The following is a 20,939-nucleotide window of genomic DNA, read 5'->3' on the forward strand; positions in this document are numbered from 1 at the left end:
CTTTGCCTAAAGTTACAGTTGGGTACAATTACAGCAGTTACATAAAAGTGGCCTCCATTGAAGGCAGTGTTGAGGTTGTGTGTTTTCTAAGGAAATTATACTGGCCCTCTGTCGCATTGTGTATTGGCTAAGGATAATTTTAGGCTAGGGAAACATTTGCTTTCAGTAGGCCATGCCTACAGTCTAAATGCCACAACTGTGGATCATAACCGGCATGAAATGACAATTAACTGAATAAATCACAACTGAAATGAGCGAAGTTATAAAAAAATATCTTAAACAACAAAAGGAACTCCTAACTTTTATTCAGGAGTCTCATTTGTAATCTACCTCCATAAGTCTTGGAAAGAGGAAGCAATTTGTTTTATTTTAGCTCTATACTCGAACAGTTTGGATTTGAAATCAAACAATTACTACAAGGTTACAGTAGAGATTATCATCTTTAATTCAATGTTTTATTTTTTCAGATTGGTTTCACCATTTAGAAATTACAACTCCTATTTCCCCCGATTTCAGGGCACCAAAAGAATTGGAAAAATGGCTTGACTGGTGTTTCTGGTTAGTCAGGTGTGTTCTGTCACATCATTTGTGCAGGGATAAGAGAGCTGTCAATGTCTAGTATTGATTCTAGGCTTTGCATTTGCCTTTGGAGTCTGCTGTTGGTGTCTGTCAACATGAGAACCAGACATCAATGAAAGTCAAGGAAGCCATTATGAGGCTGAAATATCAGAAAAATCTATCAGAAACATAACCAAAACCTTTGACCAAAATCAACAGTTTGTAACATCATTAAAAAAAGAAAGAAAGCACTGGTGAGCTCAGCAATAGCGAACGGTTCCACTGATCAGGGACGCTCTCGATCCGTAGAATAAGTCAGCAACTTCACTGCAAGGTACAAACCACTAGTTATCCTCCATAAACCTGCAGAGGTCTGAAAAACGGTCTTGTGCACAGGTAAGACGAATATGATCATGTACCAGAGTGACTACATGAGGAAAGTTTGTCGCTATAGCAACTTTTCAGGGCCAAAAAGTAGAAAGTTCCTGACTTGCCAGGTCAATCTTTAGATTTAAATCCAATTGAACATGCATTTCATTTCCTGATAAGATTTTAGGCAAAAAGAAAACAACAAACATCTGAAGATGAGGACAAAAGCGGTGTCAATGAAAGTCAAGGAAGTCTTTATTATGCTGAATAATCTGAAAGCACTGGTGTCCTCAGCAATCGCAAATGGGCTGGTAGGCCAAGGCAGACTCCTACAGTGGATGACCAAAAAATGCAGAACAACTGTCACACAGATCAGGAACACTCTCCAGGAGGTAAACGTGAATGTGTCAGAGACTACTGTCCACAGGATACAACACACACAGAACTACAGAGGCTTCACTGCAAGATGCAAACCACTAGTTATCCTCAAAGTCACTTACAGTTTACTAAAAAGTACCTAAAAAGCCTGAAGATGCCTGGAAAAAGGTATTGTGGACAGATAAGATGAATATGATCATATACCAGAGTTATTGCAAGTGGAAACTTTGGAGAAAAAAGCATCTGCCCAAGGATTTACATCATACCACCTCATCTGTGAAACATGGTGGAGGTGGGTGTTAATGTTAGGACATGAATAGCTGCCACTAAAAATGCACTTATTTTTAATTGATGATGATGAACTGCTGACACCAGCAGCAGAATGTATTCTGAAGTGTACAGAAACATCTTGCCTGCTTAAGTACAAGTAAATGGCTTCAAATTTGTTGGATGGTGCTTCATCATACAGTAAGACAATGACCCAAAACATACAGAGCAACTAGGGAGTTTTTCAGACCCAAACCTTCTTGACTGGCCAAGTCAATCTTCAGATTTAAATCAAATTTAACACATCTAATTTTCTATTAAGATTTTGGCAAAAACACCTCAAAACAACTGAAGATGGCTGCAGTACAGGTCTGACAGAGCATCACCAGAGAAGACACCCAGCATCAGACTACAGGCAGTTATTGCATTCAAAGGATTGTCAACCAAATACTAAACATGAGTGCCTAATTTGGACATTTGATAAATCTATCCCATCACTTTTGGGTACCCTAAAACAGGGGGACTATGCATAAAAAGTGTTGTAATTTCTGAATGGTGAAAACAATACATGTACACAAATACCATCAAATAAAAGCTGAGTATCTATCTTTAACCTCATTGTAATTATTTCATTTAAAATCCAAACTTTTGGAGTGTAGAGCCAAAAGATGAACAAATGCTTCCCTGTCCCATTAGTTATGCAGGTATGCACTGTGTATCCAAAACTACCACCCCACATCATTACACTGAAAAGGCCAAGGGTAAATGACTATCCTGTGTACAAAATAAACAACTGTCGGCATCCCGTCTTCATAAATCATTCAATCAAATTTATTTGTTCCTGTCACAGGTTGCCCACACTTGATATGAAAGTTTTTACAGAGACAGTAACAGAATTCAGAGCCCGACTAGGCTGCTATAGTTCTACTGTCACATCATACTTTTGAGCCCACAATGTTGCAGGAGATCCCACACACTCCCAAGTGTTAGCACATTACATCATACATATGAATAACAAAAAGATGTAAATTGTAAATTTCCTATTTTAGAGTGACAGATGGGTGCACTCAGAGTAGGCCCAAGTCATAGAATAGAGGTCAGGAGGTTAGATTAGATTCATGTACTCAGCTCAGCAGCTCTACAACATTGGTCTGAGTATGCAAATCTTGTGTGGGGTGAATGGGTTGTCACCTCTTCCATCGCTCATCAATATAGGACTGCACAATAGGGAACACAAAACTACGCCTGAGAGAGAAACCTGAACAATGAAAACACACAAATGCAATTTCTCTTTGGCGGTTCTGTATACCGTTCTCTGATTGTGTAATTCTAAACCAATGCTTTGGCTGCTTCCTCATTCCACAGCACAATAAGTACAGTAAAGGCTTTCAGTTCTTTTGTGTAGGGAAACAGAGGGAGAGGACATGGTGACGAAATGGATGAAACCTGGCATTGTGAAACCTAAGCCGTACTCCCCTCTGGATACAGAAAACCATAAGATTGAACTATTTTTTATTTGCAATTTTCTTTATTATCTTTTCCAGTTTCAGGTGAGAAAAGAGGATTTTTTTTTTTTTTTTTAATTAAATACTTAAAGTAAAGCAAAAAAAAAATAATATATATATTTACAAAAAATAAATTTCAATCAATGACTTCAGGTGGATAATTACAAGAAACTTCTGCTAGCTGAGGAGAGAAAAATATAAATACAGGGAAAACTGCCACTTTGTTTCAGAAAAGAAATTATAATGGCATTACATTTGCATTTTTATTCTTGAAAAAAGAAAATCCTTAATATATATTTACAGAACTCTGAAATGTCCTGAAATGCTTGACCACTAAAGGAAGCAGAAAAGGCCTTAGGATTCGTACTGTTAACTGTCTTCTTTTTCTTTTTATATTCCTATTTAAAGTTGATTCTCTATATACCTTCAAGTCTTAAGAATGATTTTTATCTTGTTTCAAATCCACTACAGGCTTGTTGGAGGGCCTTTCAAGCCCTCTCTCCCTTTCCCGCCCCACAGTTTACAGAAGTACAGGAGAAAAGTACAAACGGACACATGTAGGTTGGTGGGCATGGTCACAAGGAAACGTTGCGTCCCCCCAGCAGCATAAGGTCAATGTCCATCGCTTCTGTCCTTCTCCACCACACCCTGTCCTCTAAGAGTCTACAGGAAGTCCACAGGAAGTCTACAGGAAGTATGAAACAGTTGGACTCCTGTCCCTAATGTCCACAGACAGCTCCAGCATGCTCACTTTTCTTTGCATTTTTTCCATCATATAAAAAAATACACTGCAATCTTCTTACACCCCAAAAAAAAAAAATAAAGAAAAAAAAGAAAAATCGAACCACCTACATAAGAGCATCATGTAGATCATACATACAACACATGTTGTCATCATGTCTCATCAACACAACAACGCAGCCTTAAGTTCTTCTGTTGGGGTTTTCTTTGTTGTTTTGCGAAGCATCTTGAATGGTATAGCAACATGACACCTTTAAAACAGGAGGTAAAACCTCAAAAAACACTGAAGGAAACAGCAAGCCCTACAGCTTGTAACGTATCACTCTCGCAATTAGATTCTCAATTGATTCCATTTACTTCAAAGAGCAAGTCTGCAGTGCAAGATAAAAGAAACAAATGAAAAAAGGAAACAAAAGCAACCACATGTTCAATCCGTAGTACTTTCCCAGTTTAAGTTTCTTTTTCAATACAGAAGGATCTTGCCGATTCAAACTTAGGTTCCTGAATCATCAACACTTCCTCTCTCCCTCCGATGCGTGCCACCCTCATCCAGGGCCGGTTCTAGCTGTTGTCGGACTCATCCTCTGCCTCACGAAGCCAGGTAAAGAAGGCGGTGACGGACTTGAGGGCCACACCCTTGCCCTGCTGCTCGGCAGGGTCCTTGCTAGACTCCCACTTGTAGAAGGCCTCCTCTTTGATCACGTCCTCATCATACAGCGCGTCAAAGAACATCCGCAGCAGATCTAACAGAGGGGGAGAGGATTGTGTCAGAGAAACCATGGGAGAGAGAGTGGTCAAACCACCCCTGTCAAAGACTCTCATACCAGTCAGAGAGGGACTGAATTGATTTCAATTGAGGGATGGCAGCAGGCCACCCACTGAGGCAATCTAATCAAACCGAGTGATTAAGATGTGGCGCCCACTCACTGGCTGGCTGCTCCATCTCCACCATGAGGGCCTGGAGGGCATAGAGAGCCTGCAGCTCCTTCTGCTCATCCTTCAGGTACTTCTGTAGCAGCTTAGCTCTCTGGGAAATTTGCTCTGCATCCACCTTGTAGGGGTTCTCACCTAGGGGCAGAGAGGGTGGTAAGACGTTAATGAATGTAATACATTTAGTTAATGGTTACATTATGATGGGCTAGCCATAAGAAGTGTTGTACTGGGAGGTTGAGGAGAAGGTAGTCACTCACAGATGATGGCTGACTGGCAGATAGAGGTCATCACTGCTCTCACAAACATGTTGGAGGTGGTCTGCTGCTCATCCAGGTTGGCCTGAGGAGGAGAGCAGTGACATCATCACAGAGAACTAAACAGTGAAATAACACTGTAGCTCCTGTAGACAAACAGTCTACGTATTAGTGACAACTAATTAAAGCACTACGTGAGCAAACACGCGCACACACACTCCCTCTCCCCATGCTGTACATACCTCTGCCCAGTCATAGATGCGCTGGTTGTCTGCCTTGTTCTGGATGAGTCTGTCCAGCTGTATGTTCAGCTCCTCTGAGCTCAGCTCCTCCTTACTGCTCTTCTCAGTATCATCTCCCAGGGTGAACTCCACATTCTACAGTAGAACCAAGACAGAGATCTTACCATTGCATAATTTCCAATCATTTTACCAAGTTGAAAAAGGTATTTCTAAAAATAAATAAAAAAGTGTGGGGAACACTAGTGGTGACCTCTGGGCTCTCACCATTTCTGCCACAAACTTATTGACGTCCGTGTCTTCAGGCAGGAAGTCTTTCCAGCTAAGGGCCGCTTCCCTCCACATGGCACCTGCCTTTTTATGGCTCTGAGGGAGAGACACAGGTCATCACACACACCCACACACAAAGCAATCGATTGAATTGCAGACCCACAGTGCTCAAGCATGAGCTAAAAGGGTTAGCCACAGAACTCACCATTTCTTTACAGAGTAGTGTGAGGATCTGGATCAGCAGAACACCAGCCTTACCCAGAGGAATCAGGGGCTTGGATATTTCCCTAATGTCAGAGGTGAAAACAAGGTTAGCGATCATATCATACAGATAACATTGACTGCTGAGTGTAGTGATTTTAATGTAGGCGAAAAATTAAGCCTGGGACTGACTTGAAGAGCTCTCCCATAGGGATGCCTCCTTCATGGAGCATGGGGGTGATAATCTCAGCAAGGTAGAGCCAGAAGTGAGGAATGTCTATGGCCATGTCTTCTGCCACCTCCAGAATCTCCTGAAGCCTGTCAACATTGAGACACACACACCAAATCAGTAATTTTGACATTAAATAGACATCCTCAGTAAACAAAAGGAGAACATGCATTACCAAATAGATACACTGATCTGCGGGACCCTCCTTCACTGATGTTTCACTCTACTACGGAACACAGACACACACACAGTGACTCACCCTTTGTAGTACTGCTCGGAGGGCAGGGTGCCTGCTTTGAGCAGCTGGTACAGCAGCAGGCCAGTGTGTTCTCTGGCGATGGTGCTGCGCTCCAACGTCGACTCAATGCCGTTCCGTACAAACACAAAGAGCAGTGAGGTGCTGTTCATCTCCTTCACACACTGCAATGCTTCCTACAAGGTGGAAGGGTAGAAACACACAAACAAAGGTTTGTTTTCTCTTGTTTACCCCGCAAGGAGAGAGTGTTTCACGCATAAGAAAATGCATACAAATTAAATACTCTTTTGTTCTGGCCACTTGTTAATAATAATATGCACAAGTATGTGGAACTATGTACCTTCATGTCGTTGATGTGTAGATACTCCTCGATGATGGCAATGGACTTCTTTTCCAATTCCTCTTCACTTAAGGCAGGTTTGGTTTGAGCAGGGGGGGGGGTTGGTGCAGTCTCACGCTTCACTGTGGACCAGAGAAAGCGAGAGAGGTCACACATACAGAAGATAATACTTCTGCAACGACTGCCTCAATAACTCTCGTCCTTTCAAACTAAACTTAACAAATTTTGATATAATACCACATACATTATTTTCCCTTTAATATTCCAAGCCAGTGCCTGCTCCCCTTCTCCAACCTCCCCCGTTCAAAACCCTCCTCTAATCAAGGAACTCCTACGGCCTCCTACCGTTTTCTTTGCTCCTAGCTCGGTCTTTGCTACCCCGGTCTCGGCTGCGTCGGTCTCGGCTGCCCCGGTCTCGGCTGCCCCGGTCTCGGTCGTCAGTCATGCTGGCCACGCGACGTACACGGTCGGAAGGTCCTCGATGCTCCCTCTCCCTGCTTCGCTCCTCTGTCTCTCTGCTGTAGCTGCGCTTGGTGACGGGAGGTCTGTTCCTGTCCCGGTCTCCGCCTCTGTCAGGTCCACGGTCCCCCCGACGCTCAAATCGCTCACTGCCTCGGTCAGCACGCTCTGGTCGCTCAAACCTGTCGCTGCGCTCGCCACCACGGTCCCGACTTGAGCTGTTCCTGTTTGTGTGTGATGGTGGTGAGAGGAAGACATGCATCAAGGCTTGAATTGACACAAATTTACTAGCCACACACTTCCTAGGAGTGGCAGTGATGTCCAACATATTCACACCAGGGACAATCTGACAGGGAAGCAAAAAGCCATGATAAAGGCAGAGAGGGAGATTGCATAATGCTGCACTGACCTCTGAGGCATTCTTCTGTCTGAGTCCAGTGACGGGCTGGAGGAGGAGGGCTGCTGCAGGGCAGAGAATCTGTTGGTGCTGGTGGCCGTGCGTCCTCCTGACTCTGGTGCTGTGGACGGACAGATGTACACACACACTTAGAGGTTGAAGAAGTGGTAGCCTACATCACAGTAATCTAGTGGTGAGAGCCTGATGACTTACCAGCTTCTCCAGCAGGTTTGGTACCAATTCCTCCGCTGCTGCCTTTGCCCCAACTGCCCCACATGCCTTTGCCTCCAGGGGCCAGCAGCTGGTTGTTAAAGTCCAATGCTCCAGGCTGCAGAAGAAACCAGAGAGGAGACGACTGGTTTGAGACTTACTGCCCAGGAAAAGGAAGTTAGGGGGCTTGGTAATGGTAGAGCAAAATAACTTTAGGGGTGTGAAGTGTTAAAGTAAGGTAGGTGACTGACTGACAGGAGAAGAGTTAGGAGTTTAATTCAAACTGATTAAGCTGATACAAAGCTGTTGAGCTACAGTAAGGTAAGAATGTCTCAATTCAAATACATTTCTTGAATAGAAAATGGCTTTTTTTTTTTTCCCCCCAATGTGATGGAATTCATGGAATTTACTCATTGCAGGTAGAGGGCATATACTGACCTTGGTGATCTTGCTGAGGCGGCTGGTGTCGATGGGTCGGTTCTTGGTGGATATGGGCACGGTGTTCCAGCCCTCATCCTGTGGTTGATTGCTCCGGCCTCCGGGCGTGTGTGGGACCCCTCGGCCCCCTGGCCCCCCTCCACCACCACCTCGGACGTCCTTCTTGCTGAAGAGTTGCTGCTGGACCTTGATCTGTGCTTGTTGCTCCTCCTGCTCAGCTTCCTTGTGGATCTGGTCAATGGTCTTGGGACCCTGGTCGCCTCTCCTGGAGACCCAGGTATTCTAGATTTTTTTTTGGGGGGGGGGGGGGGGGGCATAATGGGTTAGAGAGTGAGTCAAGTGCATACTTCAGATAAGGCGTGGCGGTAGACGATTATACACTTGAATCTAAATAAGGGAGAGAAAGAAAAAAAAAGGGAGCGGCCTTGGCCTTCCATAGCTGCCTCCTTTTCCAGAGAAAGGAAACTGAAACTGTAGATTTTCCCAGTAAACTGCAGGGGACAATGTGCTGACTGAGAGCAGCTGATCGGAACTCTTATGAAATATTCCCTGACTGCAGGTTTCTAACAGACTGTGGGCGTTAACATGGCTCCGACAGTGGTGTTGGCTTGCACAATGCCTGAGACTTAATTAAACCATTGAAACATAAGGACACCGCACCAGCCATACTGAGAGTACATTCAAACACACAAAACAAACTGAGGCTCCACAGTAATTTCTCAGAGAGGTCATTAGGGCCCAGTATTTCAAAACATTTAATCTGGATCAGAATTAACCCTCTAACCCCCATAGAGGCCGTCAACGCCCATTCTACATTACACTAGAGCGACCGTGGATGGCCTTGAATTTCTAACCCTATTAAATGCATCAAGAACTGAAAATTAACTAGCCAACAATAGTACATCGTACACACAAGTTGTCACTAGAAAATTGGAACTGAAAAATGTTCATGTTGTCATTACACATTTTGTAGTTTTTCCTCAGTTGTAACACTGTAGTAACAAATGAAGAAGTGAGTCAGTATTTCAGAAAATGATCGGATAGAATCATTCTAATCCAGATACCACAAGATTAAGATCACAGAGCCTGTGCTTTGAATAGGCCTCCATCTTGTCATCTACTGACCGAGCTAACGTTACAACATTTTGTATAGCCAAAAAGACATGAAGAAAAGTAATATTCACTTATCTGCATAATTCATAATATACATCGACACAATTCAACGTCTCACCACATAACTCACTACATTAAAATACTATTATTGACATGTATTTAATATGTATATTATTTTTCCCCCCAATATCCCCACCTTTAGCATAGCTAAAACTATCCTGACCACTCCCTTTGAAATAGGCAAAAACAAATTTTGCTCAGATTGGATTACCAAATCCAAATCCCTATCTGACAAACTGTAACTTTGCCTCGCCCAGTAGATGGAAAGATAGAGGCCTATACAAAACACTGATCTAGATTCTGTGATCCTGATCTTCTGTTATCTGGATTCGAATGATCTATCAGATAATGTTTTGAAATTCTGGCTCAAAATCTGCCAAACCGATCTGATCCTACATAGCAAAAAAGGGGATTACAGAATCCGGATCATTCTGTTTTGAAATACTGGGCCGCGGTGACTCAACGACTTAAAGTGCAACAGTCCAGCATTGATAAATTCTGGTGATCTAGATGATATTGTATGGAAAAATACACACAGACAAAGCCAAATACATGCACACCATACACATCCCATCAAGAATATACTATCTAGATGGCACAGGGGTTAGACGTGAGGGTTCTGACAGACTCCTGTCTGAGCCTACGGCACAGAGTGGCTGTACTTGGGGAGCCGCCCAGCATCAAAGCATTTAGACGTATCCCTCTTAGCCCATTTTAAAATCCACACGGGCCAGGGCTGAAAGACCAGTGAGGGCGTCCCATGGGGCTGTGAGGCTCATCATACCACACACACATGGTAAGTAGTAGATCTGTAGTAGAGTTGAATGACTTGGTCTAAGAAACATGTTACAATTATGCTCTCAATGGGTAATATCATGTCCTAGCAGTGTGTAGCAGACCATACCGGTTGCTAGATAGTAGTTTGTGTTTGACACAAACACAGCTCATGTAAAACAGCTTTAAGAATTTGCTCACAGGGGTTAGGACAATGAGAGAACAGTGTAGGTGTCAGAGAGGTAACAGAGACTATGCTGGCTATCACAGTTTGACATGTAGCTGAGTGTTTCTGATATAGGCAGAGCTTTAAACTTTCCAGGCCAAAGGAAATGGATGAGATAAGAGGGAGAGAAAATGAAGGGAGGCACTAGGTCAGGAAACAAAGCTGCAGTGTTCCCCAAACACGCGTGGCTCCTCTCTGGGATATTGAGATAAAAGGTGAAGGGTGTACTACCCACCCTTCTGAGGTCGATGACATCCTGCAGCATGAAGCGAATCCTGGACGAGGTCTTTTTCTCCTTGATGATCTTGTCCATCTGGGTGAAGTACTGATCCACACGAGGCTACAGAGAGAGAGGCATGTCAGAGACAATACACGTGCATATGTGCAAGATGCACTCTAGTTGAAACGCTCATCTAGGTTTAGGAAAATAATGTATTTGCATGAGATACTTTGGTTGAATATTTCAAAAGGTGCATGGTGTGTATACGAGAGAGAGAGAGAGAGAGATATTTTAGTTCAAGTGTTCAAAATTAGTGGTGTGTGGGTGGTTACCTTGGCCTTCTCAAAGTCCAGGTCCTTGCCGATGGTGGAGAGCAGTCTGCAGAGACACTCGAGTGACTCCTCGTCATGGTTCTTGAGCAGCTTGACTACACAGTCGTGCATAATGGCCTCTGTCAGCATCTTCAGCTTGAACAGCTCCCCAATGAACTTGATGTTGCCCAGCGACCGCCGCCGGGCCTGGTCCTTAGCCACTTCCAGCTCAGCCTTCAGACGATCGCGCTCCTCCTACTTGCAGGAATTTATGTTACAAGGGGGAGGGGACAGGAAGCAAGTTGGGAAGAAGTGAACCAAATGTAGAGTTAGCGTATTCTGTGAAATACATATCTAAAATCCTGTTCAATTGACTCAAATCCAGTGTAAATGGATGTAGCCTACATACCTCTTGAACTGAAAACACTAGTTTCAAAGCTAATCTCATTAACAATCTCAAATCTCAGCCGTACAAAAAGGATTGATTCCTATCCCGGTGTAACCAGTAACCTTGCTCTATGACCCCTGTCACCCAGGGCCCTCTGCTGACTGTTACCCTGGAGAATCAATCAGCCCATACCACTGATGCAGCATCCAGCTCCTTCTGTTTTCTCTCAAAGATCAGATCATCGTCCTTGTCCTTCTCAAACTCCTTCTGGCAGCGGTTCAGCAACAGCTTGCGGAAATTCACGACTCCTGGCTTGTCTGTGGTGGGGACTTTCAGCTGAGAGAATAGCAAAAAAAGAAAGACTGTTAGGGCAAAGTTGGCAAGCTTTGCTGATGTCAAATTAATCACTCAACAAATCAGTGGCCCAGAAACGTGGCACAAAAAGAAGGCCTTCACTGGAGCAAGACTCTCTCGCTCGCACACACGCACACACACTTGTGCTGTAAACACACTTGAGTCACTTACCCCCATAAGGCAGCGGCACATGTTGGCGTAGGCAACTGAGAAGTTAGGTTCGGATATGGCCTTCTCGAAGATGAGGTCTATTACACCCTTCAGTCTCTCTTCAGTGTCTATAGTCATATCCGTCACCTGCTTCATTAGCTGTTGGAACATCTGAGGAGTGAGTTTGTTCAGGACGCTGCGGACACGCTTGAACAGCTCCTGGGTCTTGGCCTGCTCGGGATCGTCCTCCTCCGGGTCCGCAAGCCCGCTGGTGGCAATCTTCTTGACACCAGGCTTCCAGGCCTTCTCAGCCTTGTTGAGCTGCACGTCGTCGCTTAGCGACATAGTGGTAATGATCTTTCTGGGTTCCCGTCTCTGTCCCTGCTGGGATCGCCGTGGGCCGCCCATACCAGAAGGCTGGGAGAGGAGGAGGAGGAGGAGGAGGAGGTGGGGGAGAGGAAGAGCACAAATGTAGAAGCAGATATAAAAAAGTAGGTGTAGAGGGGAAATGAACAAGAGCAAAAAGAATTAGGATGAGGGGAGGACAAGGAGGAGAGGAATTCAGTTAACATAGGTCCAGACCCAAGTTACAATATCCAAGAAGTGCACAATTCTTCAAAGTGGTTGACAGTTTCCCATGGCAACTCACCGGTCCTCTACTTCCTCCTCCTCCTCCTCCTCCTCCTCCTCCTCCTCCCATTGCAGGCCTGCCCAAGTTCGCATATGAGGGCGTGAAGTCAGAGCCAGAGTTCATCCCTGGCAAACGACTAGAGTCCAGCTGACGGAGAGGAGTTTTATTCGCCTGAAGGAAGAGAGAGCAAAAAAGAAAGAATGAGAGAGCAGGGAAATAATAGATAGAGGGATAGATACAGAAATCATGAACAAGAAGCATAATTTCTAGATCTTTGAAAACATGCATTGGATCATCCAGTCCAATAGGGGGCAAACTGCTGTACCTTGTCCAGTACCACCTCGCTGATGTGAGGCAAGCCCTCAGGCTTGTTCATGCTGGCACTGATGAACTGTTGGCCCAACAGGAACTCCCGGTCATACTTCTTCTTCTCCTCTGGGTTGATGGGTTTCCATTGCTCTGGAGGAGGAGAGGCCAAGGGAGAAAAAGATGAGGGGCTTCAAATAATTCCATGTAAATAAAAAGGTTGGCAAATTAGGGTTAAAATGTAAGGCTGTCAATACGATTTGGGAAATGCTGATTTCTACAGAGCAATGTAAGCATTCCCAATAAAGTGAAACATAAAAGCCAGCAGCGCGAGGGAAATTGAATGACAGCAGTTAGTGAAACCTTGTAAGGTTAAGGAAGATGAGGATTATACTAGGACAAAGTTGGCAATCTAGTAATTAGGGGCCAGGGTTGGGAACCCACCCTCTTTGTACTGGTACTTCAGGTCCACTGGCTTGGAGGCCTCAGGCTTGACGTTCTCAGCGTCCAGCTTGTCCTCTTTTTCCTCCCATGTCTCGTCGACTTCCTCTGGGGCAGGGGTGGCAGCAGGGCAGGGGTCCTCTGCATCGGGGACAGGGCTAAACTGGGCCTGTTCCAGCTCAGGGGGGCTCTCCACTACCTGCTCCTGAAAAGGTCAGAGGAAGAGACCCGGGAAGGAAAAAGGGGGTGAGACACGAACATTAGCAAATAGAAGTTCTGTCTCTTTATTATACAAGTCCTAAACCAGAGTGACAGTACGCCAGAAGTGTTTGAAGACAAATACCTCTTTAAAGGCATCAAGGAGGTCTCCCACAGCCTCCTTCTTGTTCAGCTCCTTCATTTTCCTCTTCTTCTTTGGCACTGACACAGCAGCTGCGAGGAGAGAAACACATGATCAGCCTCAATCCCTCTGCACACCGACTCAAGACACTAGTAGACAGACACTGACCTTGCATAGCCTCCCCATCCGGGGCAGTGACCTGGGGTGGGGGCATGTCCTCCCTTTCATCTGTGGGAGGGGGAGGGTCTGCCTCGGCAGCAGCAGCTATCTTAGCTGGCACAGGGTTCTCTGCCACAGCAATGGCCGCTGGTGTCGCAGGCACAATGGGAGAAACCTTCGCCTGCACAATGGAGACAGGCATTTGTGTGACGGCAGACATCCTCCTCTGTGGCTGGGCCACCTCAGGCTCAGCAATGGGGCTGACATCACACTCAGGCGACTCAGTAGACATCTTCTCGGGGTCCTGGGCCCTGGATAGTGGTAGGCCGTTTGGCAGCCGCAGCTCCTCGGGCTGGGCGATGGGCGACTCTAGAAGAGCCTCCACCTGGGAGGCAGAGGGCATGGTGACGGACAGGGCAGCTGGCTCCTCCTCCTTGGCTTGGGGGGGCTGAGCCAAACCATTAGAGCTTGTGGGGGGAGTGTTGATTATGGGTTCAGGAGCAGGTTCAGCTGATAATTCCACCACCTCTTTCATCTCTTCCTCCTTTCTGTTCTCTTCCCGCTCCTCATCTGCAGTGGGTTTCACCTCAGCTTCAGGGGCTAGGTGGGGATCGGGAAGCGGAGCAGGGTAGGCAGGCACCTCCGGGGCAGAGGGCATTGGGGCTGGGGGTGGTGCATCCATTACATCTGCAATGGGGCTGCTGGGTGGGGGGGTGAAGGGGGCTGTAGTGTTGTGGGGGTTCTCACTTGGGGGGGTGGGTATGTCCTGGGGGAGGGAAGGTGCTTTACTGTCCGTGTTGGGGGGTTTGACCTCAGGAACAGGGGCCTCTGTAGGGGTGGGGTCACTCTTGACAAGTTCAGGGGTCTTTGATGAAGTAGGGGGGGTAAGCTTCCCTATGTCATCTGAGGAGAAAGGAAGAGGTTATGAGGAAACTCGCTGTAAGCCTGCAAAACCATTTTTGCTTTCTGGTGTGAAAGATGAGATATGCAGTATTCAACTCACATAGCAGGAGCCAATTTATTTATATGAAACAAACTAACCTCATTCTATACTTCTTTGAACCCATTTAGGTAACCAGTGGTTAAAGTGTATGAAACTACTGCAAATGTGCCGTTTCTGTGACTAATAATACCAAACCATCGCCATTCAGGTCAACCAATGACCATGGGCCACAGTCAGTACCCACAGATCAAGGCCACTCACCAGGTGTGACCACCACTGGCGTAGGTGTCACGTTTTCACCGTTGGTCTGGAAAACCGCTGTTCCCTCAGATCCTGATATAGAAGACTGAGGAAGGGGGTGGGGGGTTAGGGATAATAACAGAAGCAGCAGAAGCAGAAGAAGAAGAAGAAGAAGAAGAAGAAGAAGAAGAAGAAGCAGAAGAAGCGGAAGAAGCTTTAGGATTGTAGCGTTTTAATGGGTTGTGACGTTGTTAGGGTAGCTCACCTGTGTGGGGTCGTCACTCAACTGTGGGGGGGTGGGGGTAGAGGTACTGCGGCCTGCCCCTGACATAATCTCCTCTGTGACGTCTTTGCCACCCTGATTAGGGTCTCGTATTATGATCTAGAGTGGGAGAAAAGACGACAAGAGTAAGAGTAGGGGAAGATAGAAGTGAGGAGAGATAGATAGAGAGAGCGAGCAAGCAAAAAGGAGGGCAATTTCGGAAAACATGTTAGTTGCTCTGTCTTCTTTACCACTCAAAAGAAAGGAAGAAAGAAAGTAAGTAAGAGAGAGGGGGGGAGCAGAGAGGCAAAGGCCTGTCACGACTAACTAGTTCCTATGATGCAAGGTCTGGTTTTAAACTCTGCCAACATTTCTGTTGTAGGGCTGTGGCTTAGCAGGGTCTTCGCAATCAGCTGAGCTACATTTCTCACATACTGATAGTCCTGAAGGCTATGCTACCAGAAAAACATGCACAGGCAAATGTCTTTGTTATTAAGTTTGACTGAGGAAAACCCATCTTTTAGCCAGGTACCAAACAAATTCCAGTGTGAGGCCTAAAAAATGTCCTACTCACGTAATCACTTAACTACAGACAGAATACCACAGGTGGCTTTCCTGTTTTAGAAAAGCTTTCGCTACTGTATGGACACTCGCTTAAAACCTCTAAAAAACAGATTACCTCACCAAGAGTGGCCATTCCAGAGGCACATGTTTTCTATCACAAACTAACTGTCCCACATACATGTACACACAGGAAAAGCTTGTACAAACAGTTACAGGCGTGAGCCAGCACAGCTCTCTGGTAGAATAATTTACCTGGCACAGCCCCCCTCTGCTCCAGAGACCCTACTGGGCCTCCCTCATCCTGGGGCTGGAGTTGAGCTACCGACCTGCAGGCTTTCGCAACCGTGGCTGGGCCTGAGCTGGAACACACACGTACTCCCCCTCTCTACTCACAGACAGAGAAGAGTAACAGGGCAGGGCTGGGCCTCGTTCCCAGCTAGTTCTCTAACTGACAGAGAAAAGAAAGTGACTGGCCTTGTGGAGCTGCAGCGCTGGAATGCGCTCCCCCGCCCACTGAGGCTACAGATAGTCAAAGGGGGCCAAAGAGGGGAGAAAGAGGAGGGATTCCAGAAAAGAGAAAAAAAATGTCCTCAAACTTCGTCAAATAAGCTCTTGCTAGTGAAAAAAACTCCCCCCCTCACTCTCGTGGCTGCTCTTCTGTCATTCTGTGCACACACTCAAGACTAAACTTTTCAGGCTCTCTTCCTGAGGTGGGAGGGGCAGTGAAGAGGGAGGAGGGGAGAGGGGGAATGCCACAGCAGCAGTGGAGAGAGAGAAAGTGAGGGGAGGGGGGAGGTCAGTCCTTCTGCTTCCGGCTCAGAGGGGGAGGAGACTGGGAGCCACGTGGAGCTGAGCAATGTGCTGACTTGTCCTTCAACCCCCCTCCTCTACCCAGAGAGATAGAAGCCAGAGAGATAGAGCAGGAGAGAGAAGTAGAGAGAGTGAGCAACAGGGAGGAGGAGAGAGATAAAGCAGCTCAATGCACTGCTTGCGCAAGGCAGTGACTGAAGAAAAAAAGTAAGTAAAAATTATAGCACAGTTATGACATTGATGGCACAGTGGCGACACACAGCTTTACGCTCTCAAATCTTCTACCAGCTGTTCAGGGCTAAAGAGACAAGATTCAGCACTCATTATCAAACCCACACACACTGAACACATTCACACACTAACACACACAGCCTACTTGCTAGCTTAAGTATGACTCACACAAGGGTCTGCTGCTCTTCTTGCCCTGTCCCCCCGTCTACCATCTTCGTCTTTCTCAGACAGAGGAACAGTGAAACTGAGCTCTCAGAGCTTCTCTGAAGGACCTTGATCGAGCATGCAGCGTGGGACGGGGCCGCTTGGCCGGCCAAAGTCCGCCCCGGCAACCGCAGCCAGATGCATGCTCCCACAGCCACTGATAAAGCAGCCAAGCCCACCAGAGAGAGAACAGGGTCACTACAGACTAGATCAGTCTAGTTCACCACAGAGACACACGAGAGACTAGATCAGCATTAATCAGAAAGACTCTATAGATTTAGATGGCATGGAAATCAAACTAGATTCCCCATGTTTACCAAAAGCCAAGTCCACCATTGACTGCAAAGATAACAACACAAATTAGTCAAGTGACAAGAGACTAAACTGGAATTGTGACTTGGTCAAAGAAATCAACCATAGAGCACATACACTTGAACTACACTTGCCTGACCACGGTACAAAAGACTAGACTGAACTAGATCAGCCAATCTGACAAGACAGAAAGGCCCCCTCCAGCTAAGAATATGCTTCTGTCACAGAGCAGTTTAAGGCTTGTGTCACAGAATAGTCCATGGAGTTCAAGTCAAGTGCAAGCCTATCTATATCAGTGAGTGAACTTCAAATAGGGAGTCAAGAGTGTCTAGAATAATACCTAGACAGATTGCAACATGACCACAGCAGTTTAGCACAAGTCCACAAATTGCATTGCAACATCTGGTCACATCTCCCTTTGATTGTGTAGAATAGAAATAATAGAAACCTACAATTGCTTGAAAACTCCAAACTGGCTGGGTTAACATTATGTACCATCCATTAATTATCATAAAGTGGCAGCACTGTATGTTGGACCTCAGTAACATCAAATCTTAAAACTTACTCCAGATAATACACAAACACATAAATGGGTTCAGAACATCATTAACTGCACATCTGACTAAACATTTTTGGGCAGCCACCAGTGAGGCTACTACTCTCCTGCATTTAGAAGAAGGGCAAATATTAATACCAGAGTGAGTCTACCTGCTGTCATGAAGAATACCCAAAATGTTTTGAAGTTCCACAACCATACCGATTTGCAGATGCCATCTAACATCACCTATGAGTTATATTTGCGTATATGAGACACGAAGTATTGGTCCGAAGCCCATACAACTTTATGGTTCTTTTGATAATTGTACTTTATATTTGTACCCATCCATTCTTGAAGGTGGGGTAGCCGTTGGTGTGTAACAATGGCTACTGTGTAACTGCATAGGTGGGGAAGCAGGGTTGACCTTACCTGTTTGCGTTCCCGTTTGGTGGTGATGTGTGGCTGGGGCGGTGGTTGCTGCTGTTGGGGGGCAGGGTTCATAATGACCGGTGCAGCCGGCACTGAGGGCGCATACTGGGGCTGGGCCGGGTAGTATGCCCCTGCTGTCCAACAGAGAGAGGGAGTAAGGGGACTGTCAATACACACACACGCAATGCAATACCTGTCCACCCCCTTAACCCCGCCACTAATAACAAAGTAAATGTTGTGCTGTTTGGGGTTTTTTAAATTTACCCAAGCTTTGGTATCAGCTGTGGTATCATCAACCAAAGCATTAGAATGTGGTAATTAAGCTTTTTCCTACCATCACACTTCATCCACCTACCCCCCCCCCTTACTTTCAAAGTAGTTACCTGACCTTTCAAGGGCCTCAGTCTCAACCAGTTTCAGCACTCACTCTGAAACTCACATCCCTTCATAGAAAAAAAGTCTCTGCCTATGAGTAGCTCTCTCTGCAGAGACATTTCAGTCTAACTGGCACTACTGAGTCTGCATTGTTGACTAGGAAGAGCACAGACTAAATATAGTCAAAACCAAGTAGAGAGAGAGGGGGGGAGAGAGGGGGGGGGTCATGCATGAAAAGAGAAAGCAAAGGAATGGGACTTTCTTGGAGGGTGTCCCGTTCCAGTAAATAAGAGCTTAAGATATGAGTCATGGAGAAAGGGAGGGGGTAGAAATAAGGAGAGAGGGAGGGGTAGAGGGGGGAGGGGGGGGGGGGTTGAAGTAGATGCAGGCAGACTGTCCAGATGACACATACCCCGAGCACTCTGCTGAGATGCACAGTTCCCCATCTCAAACGTGACCTGTGAGTGTCAAGAGGAGAGGAATCGCCTTCCCCCTCTCCAGCTTCCTCCTCTCCTTCGGTCTACAGGTGTGGTATGCCCAAAAAAATCCTAAATTTACCGGCCTCTTCGGCCTCCTTCCTCTTTCCACCCTCTGACTTTCCCTCCCTTTCTTTTACCCTTCCCCTCTTTGTGTTCATAGGTAGCCCACAAGTTATGTAGTAGAGAGGCCGAATGTCTGTGACCTTTCCATTTTCTATTCTTTTTTTTTATACAAGAGATCTGATCCAACCAGAGCCCCTGACGTTGGAGGGGGTTAGTAAATCACTCAGCTCTGGGGTAAAAATAACCCCCCCACCCTATCCCATCTCCACAGGACACTGCGAAGGGTGGGGGAGAATGTTTTTCACCTGACAACCATGAGAAATTCTGTGACAGCGCTACCTACATGACTGGACGGCTGCAGCCAGCACTGGTTACACAGAACACACTATTTATGCCACTTTGTGGTACAGTGTGAACAGAATCTGGCGCACTGGAGCCATTTTAAAACAGGCGTGTCGTCTAGTTTGTCTTATTCAGACATGGAATCAAAACTCATCTTTTTTTGCGAGTGTGTCAATATGCCAAGATTCTCCTCATTTAAGGTGGTTAGGAGAACACAGGTCTAGTGCTGCTGTGATGTGTGTTTATGTCTGTCTGTCACTGGAGCAAAGTCTCAGTCACATGACCAGTGAAGAGTGGGGTCACGCATCAGGCTGACCTCATGACACGTCATGTGACTCCTAGGATATTGAGTTTACATTAGCCCTTTCTCAATCGTAAAAAAAAAAAAAAAATCGGTCCTCTCCTCGATTCCTCTGTCCTCAAATCCTCTGTGACCCGGAAACCAATGAGTGGTCGCCATATTTAAGATCGTATCTATTGTATCTGTGTCAAACAGGTGGATTCCTCCCTGTCCTCGCCTCCTTGAGGAGGGGGTCCACTGAAGGATACTGCTTACTGGTATTCAGTCACTATAAACACGACCGGGACATCGCAATTTGTGCCACGCCAATGTACCTACGTCTTGCTGGCAGAGGCGGTGACAACATGACATGGGAGCGGACAAAGACATCTCAATTCTTACGACAATGATACCTTCCATCGTTGTTTCCTCATTTTACATTTGTTTACATACCATACACACAGATACATACAAGTAGGTCTTTAAAAGGTTCATGGTTGAGCGATGATATGGTGGGAGTACTGTAGCGAATCAACTGGCCTTTTCTACACATTTTACTTGGTATTTCACCTCGGCAAAACCGCCACCAGGGGGCATAGTTGAACAATTCTAATGGGTAGGTTTGTTGTAAAACAGTAGCTCATATCTGCACCTTCACTTACCCAATTTGTGAGCTGATATGAATTGTATATTGTTATAAACCTTCATTTAGAACAAATCATGTCTTCATGGACATTTGATAAAATTATGTTTGACATGGAATATGTGGCAGTGTTTCCCCTACCATTGAATCGGTGAGGCGGGTAGAAAATCGCATTAATTAACTCCCAGGGATATAATATCTTAGTTTCTACGCACATTTCAGCAGTAGGCTACATGGACACAACCTGCTAACAACGCAAAGAGCACAGTTTGTGTCACGGATTTTCCACTTGGGCATCGTAAGTTCACATTGAATGTATTTACTTGACTAAGAGCCTTCATTAATCAAATCAAAAAATGTTTACATGCTATTGGCAATGACAACAATAAATCCAAGCAGGGCGCCATGGGACAATAAGAGCACGCAGGTGGGACTAGAGTGAGGGGCCGTGAGGGAGAGTATGAAAGAAGAAGATGAAGAGAGAGTATGAAAGAAGAAGAAGGAAATTGTTTAAATATCAAGGTATTTTAAATGGGGACCAAAAATCAATCCTTACTGTATCTACTCTCAACTCAATGTTTGTTGTAATCATCACGCATTTCTACCGAAGCTTTCATGGGCAACAATACACATGCTGCCTAAGAAGCAGTGGAAATGTTGTATTTTTAAATGAATAGCAAAAAACGTGCTTTGATATGGCAACCTAT

At 45.7% G+C, this 20,939-nt stretch overlaps 1 protein-coding gene across 4 annotated transcripts in view; it reads right to left on the reverse strand.

The window, feature by feature from the left end:
• Positions 1-506: 506 nt before the first annotated feature.
• The window catches only part of LOC310823069 (eukaryotic translation initiation factor 4 gamma 1-like), a 35,102-nt gene continuing 14,669 nt past the window's right edge, over positions 507-20,939 (reverse strand). For 2 of the 4 annotated variants that reach the window (XM_083695770.1, XM_083695769.1), the window contains exons 7-31: positions 18,051-18,184; positions 14,966-15,082; positions 14,722-14,806; positions 13,527-14,420; positions 13,362-13,450; positions 13,022-13,223; positions 12,597-12,730; positions 12,290-12,442; positions 11,662-12,057; positions 11,329-11,472; positions 10,770-11,003; positions 10,453-10,557; positions 8,045-8,326; positions 7,610-7,724; positions 7,409-7,517; positions 6,886-7,223; positions 6,541-6,662; positions 6,204-6,376; positions 5,908-6,033; positions 5,720-5,801; positions 5,512-5,610; positions 5,248-5,382; positions 5,009-5,090; positions 4,746-4,886; positions 507-4,561 (exon numbers count right to left, since the gene is read on the reverse strand). In XM_083695770.1, coding sequence (XP_083551896.1) covers positions 4,380-4,561; positions 4,746-4,886; positions 5,009-5,090; positions 5,248-5,382; positions 5,512-5,610; positions 5,720-5,801; positions 5,908-6,033; positions 6,204-6,376; positions 6,541-6,662; positions 6,886-7,223; positions 7,409-7,517; positions 7,610-7,724; positions 8,045-8,326; positions 10,453-10,557; positions 10,770-11,003; positions 11,329-11,472; positions 11,662-12,057; positions 12,290-12,442; positions 12,597-12,730; positions 13,022-13,223; positions 13,362-13,450; positions 13,527-14,420; positions 14,722-14,806; positions 14,966-15,082; positions 18,051-18,184 — 4,673 coding nt within the window. In that variant the 3' untranslated portion in view covers positions 507-4,379. Of the gene's footprint in view, positions 4,562-4,745; positions 4,887-5,008; positions 5,091-5,247; positions 5,383-5,511; positions 5,611-5,719; positions 5,802-5,907; positions 6,034-6,203; positions 6,377-6,540; positions 6,663-6,885; positions 7,224-7,408; positions 7,518-7,609; positions 7,725-8,044; positions 8,327-10,452; positions 10,558-10,769; positions 11,004-11,328; positions 11,473-11,661; positions 12,058-12,289; positions 12,443-12,596; positions 12,731-13,021; positions 13,224-13,361; positions 13,451-13,526; positions 14,421-14,721; positions 14,807-14,965; positions 15,083-15,778; positions 16,120-18,050; positions 18,185-20,939 lie in introns of those variants that run through there. The other 2 variants (XM_083695771.1, XM_083695772.1) reach the window with 2 other exon arrangements.

The sequence above is a fragment of the Argentina silus genome (genome assembly GCF_951799395.1).
Source record: "Argentina silus genome assembly, chromosome: X".
NCBI lineage: Eukaryota > Metazoa > Chordata > Actinopteri > Argentiniformes > Argentinidae > Argentina > Argentina silus.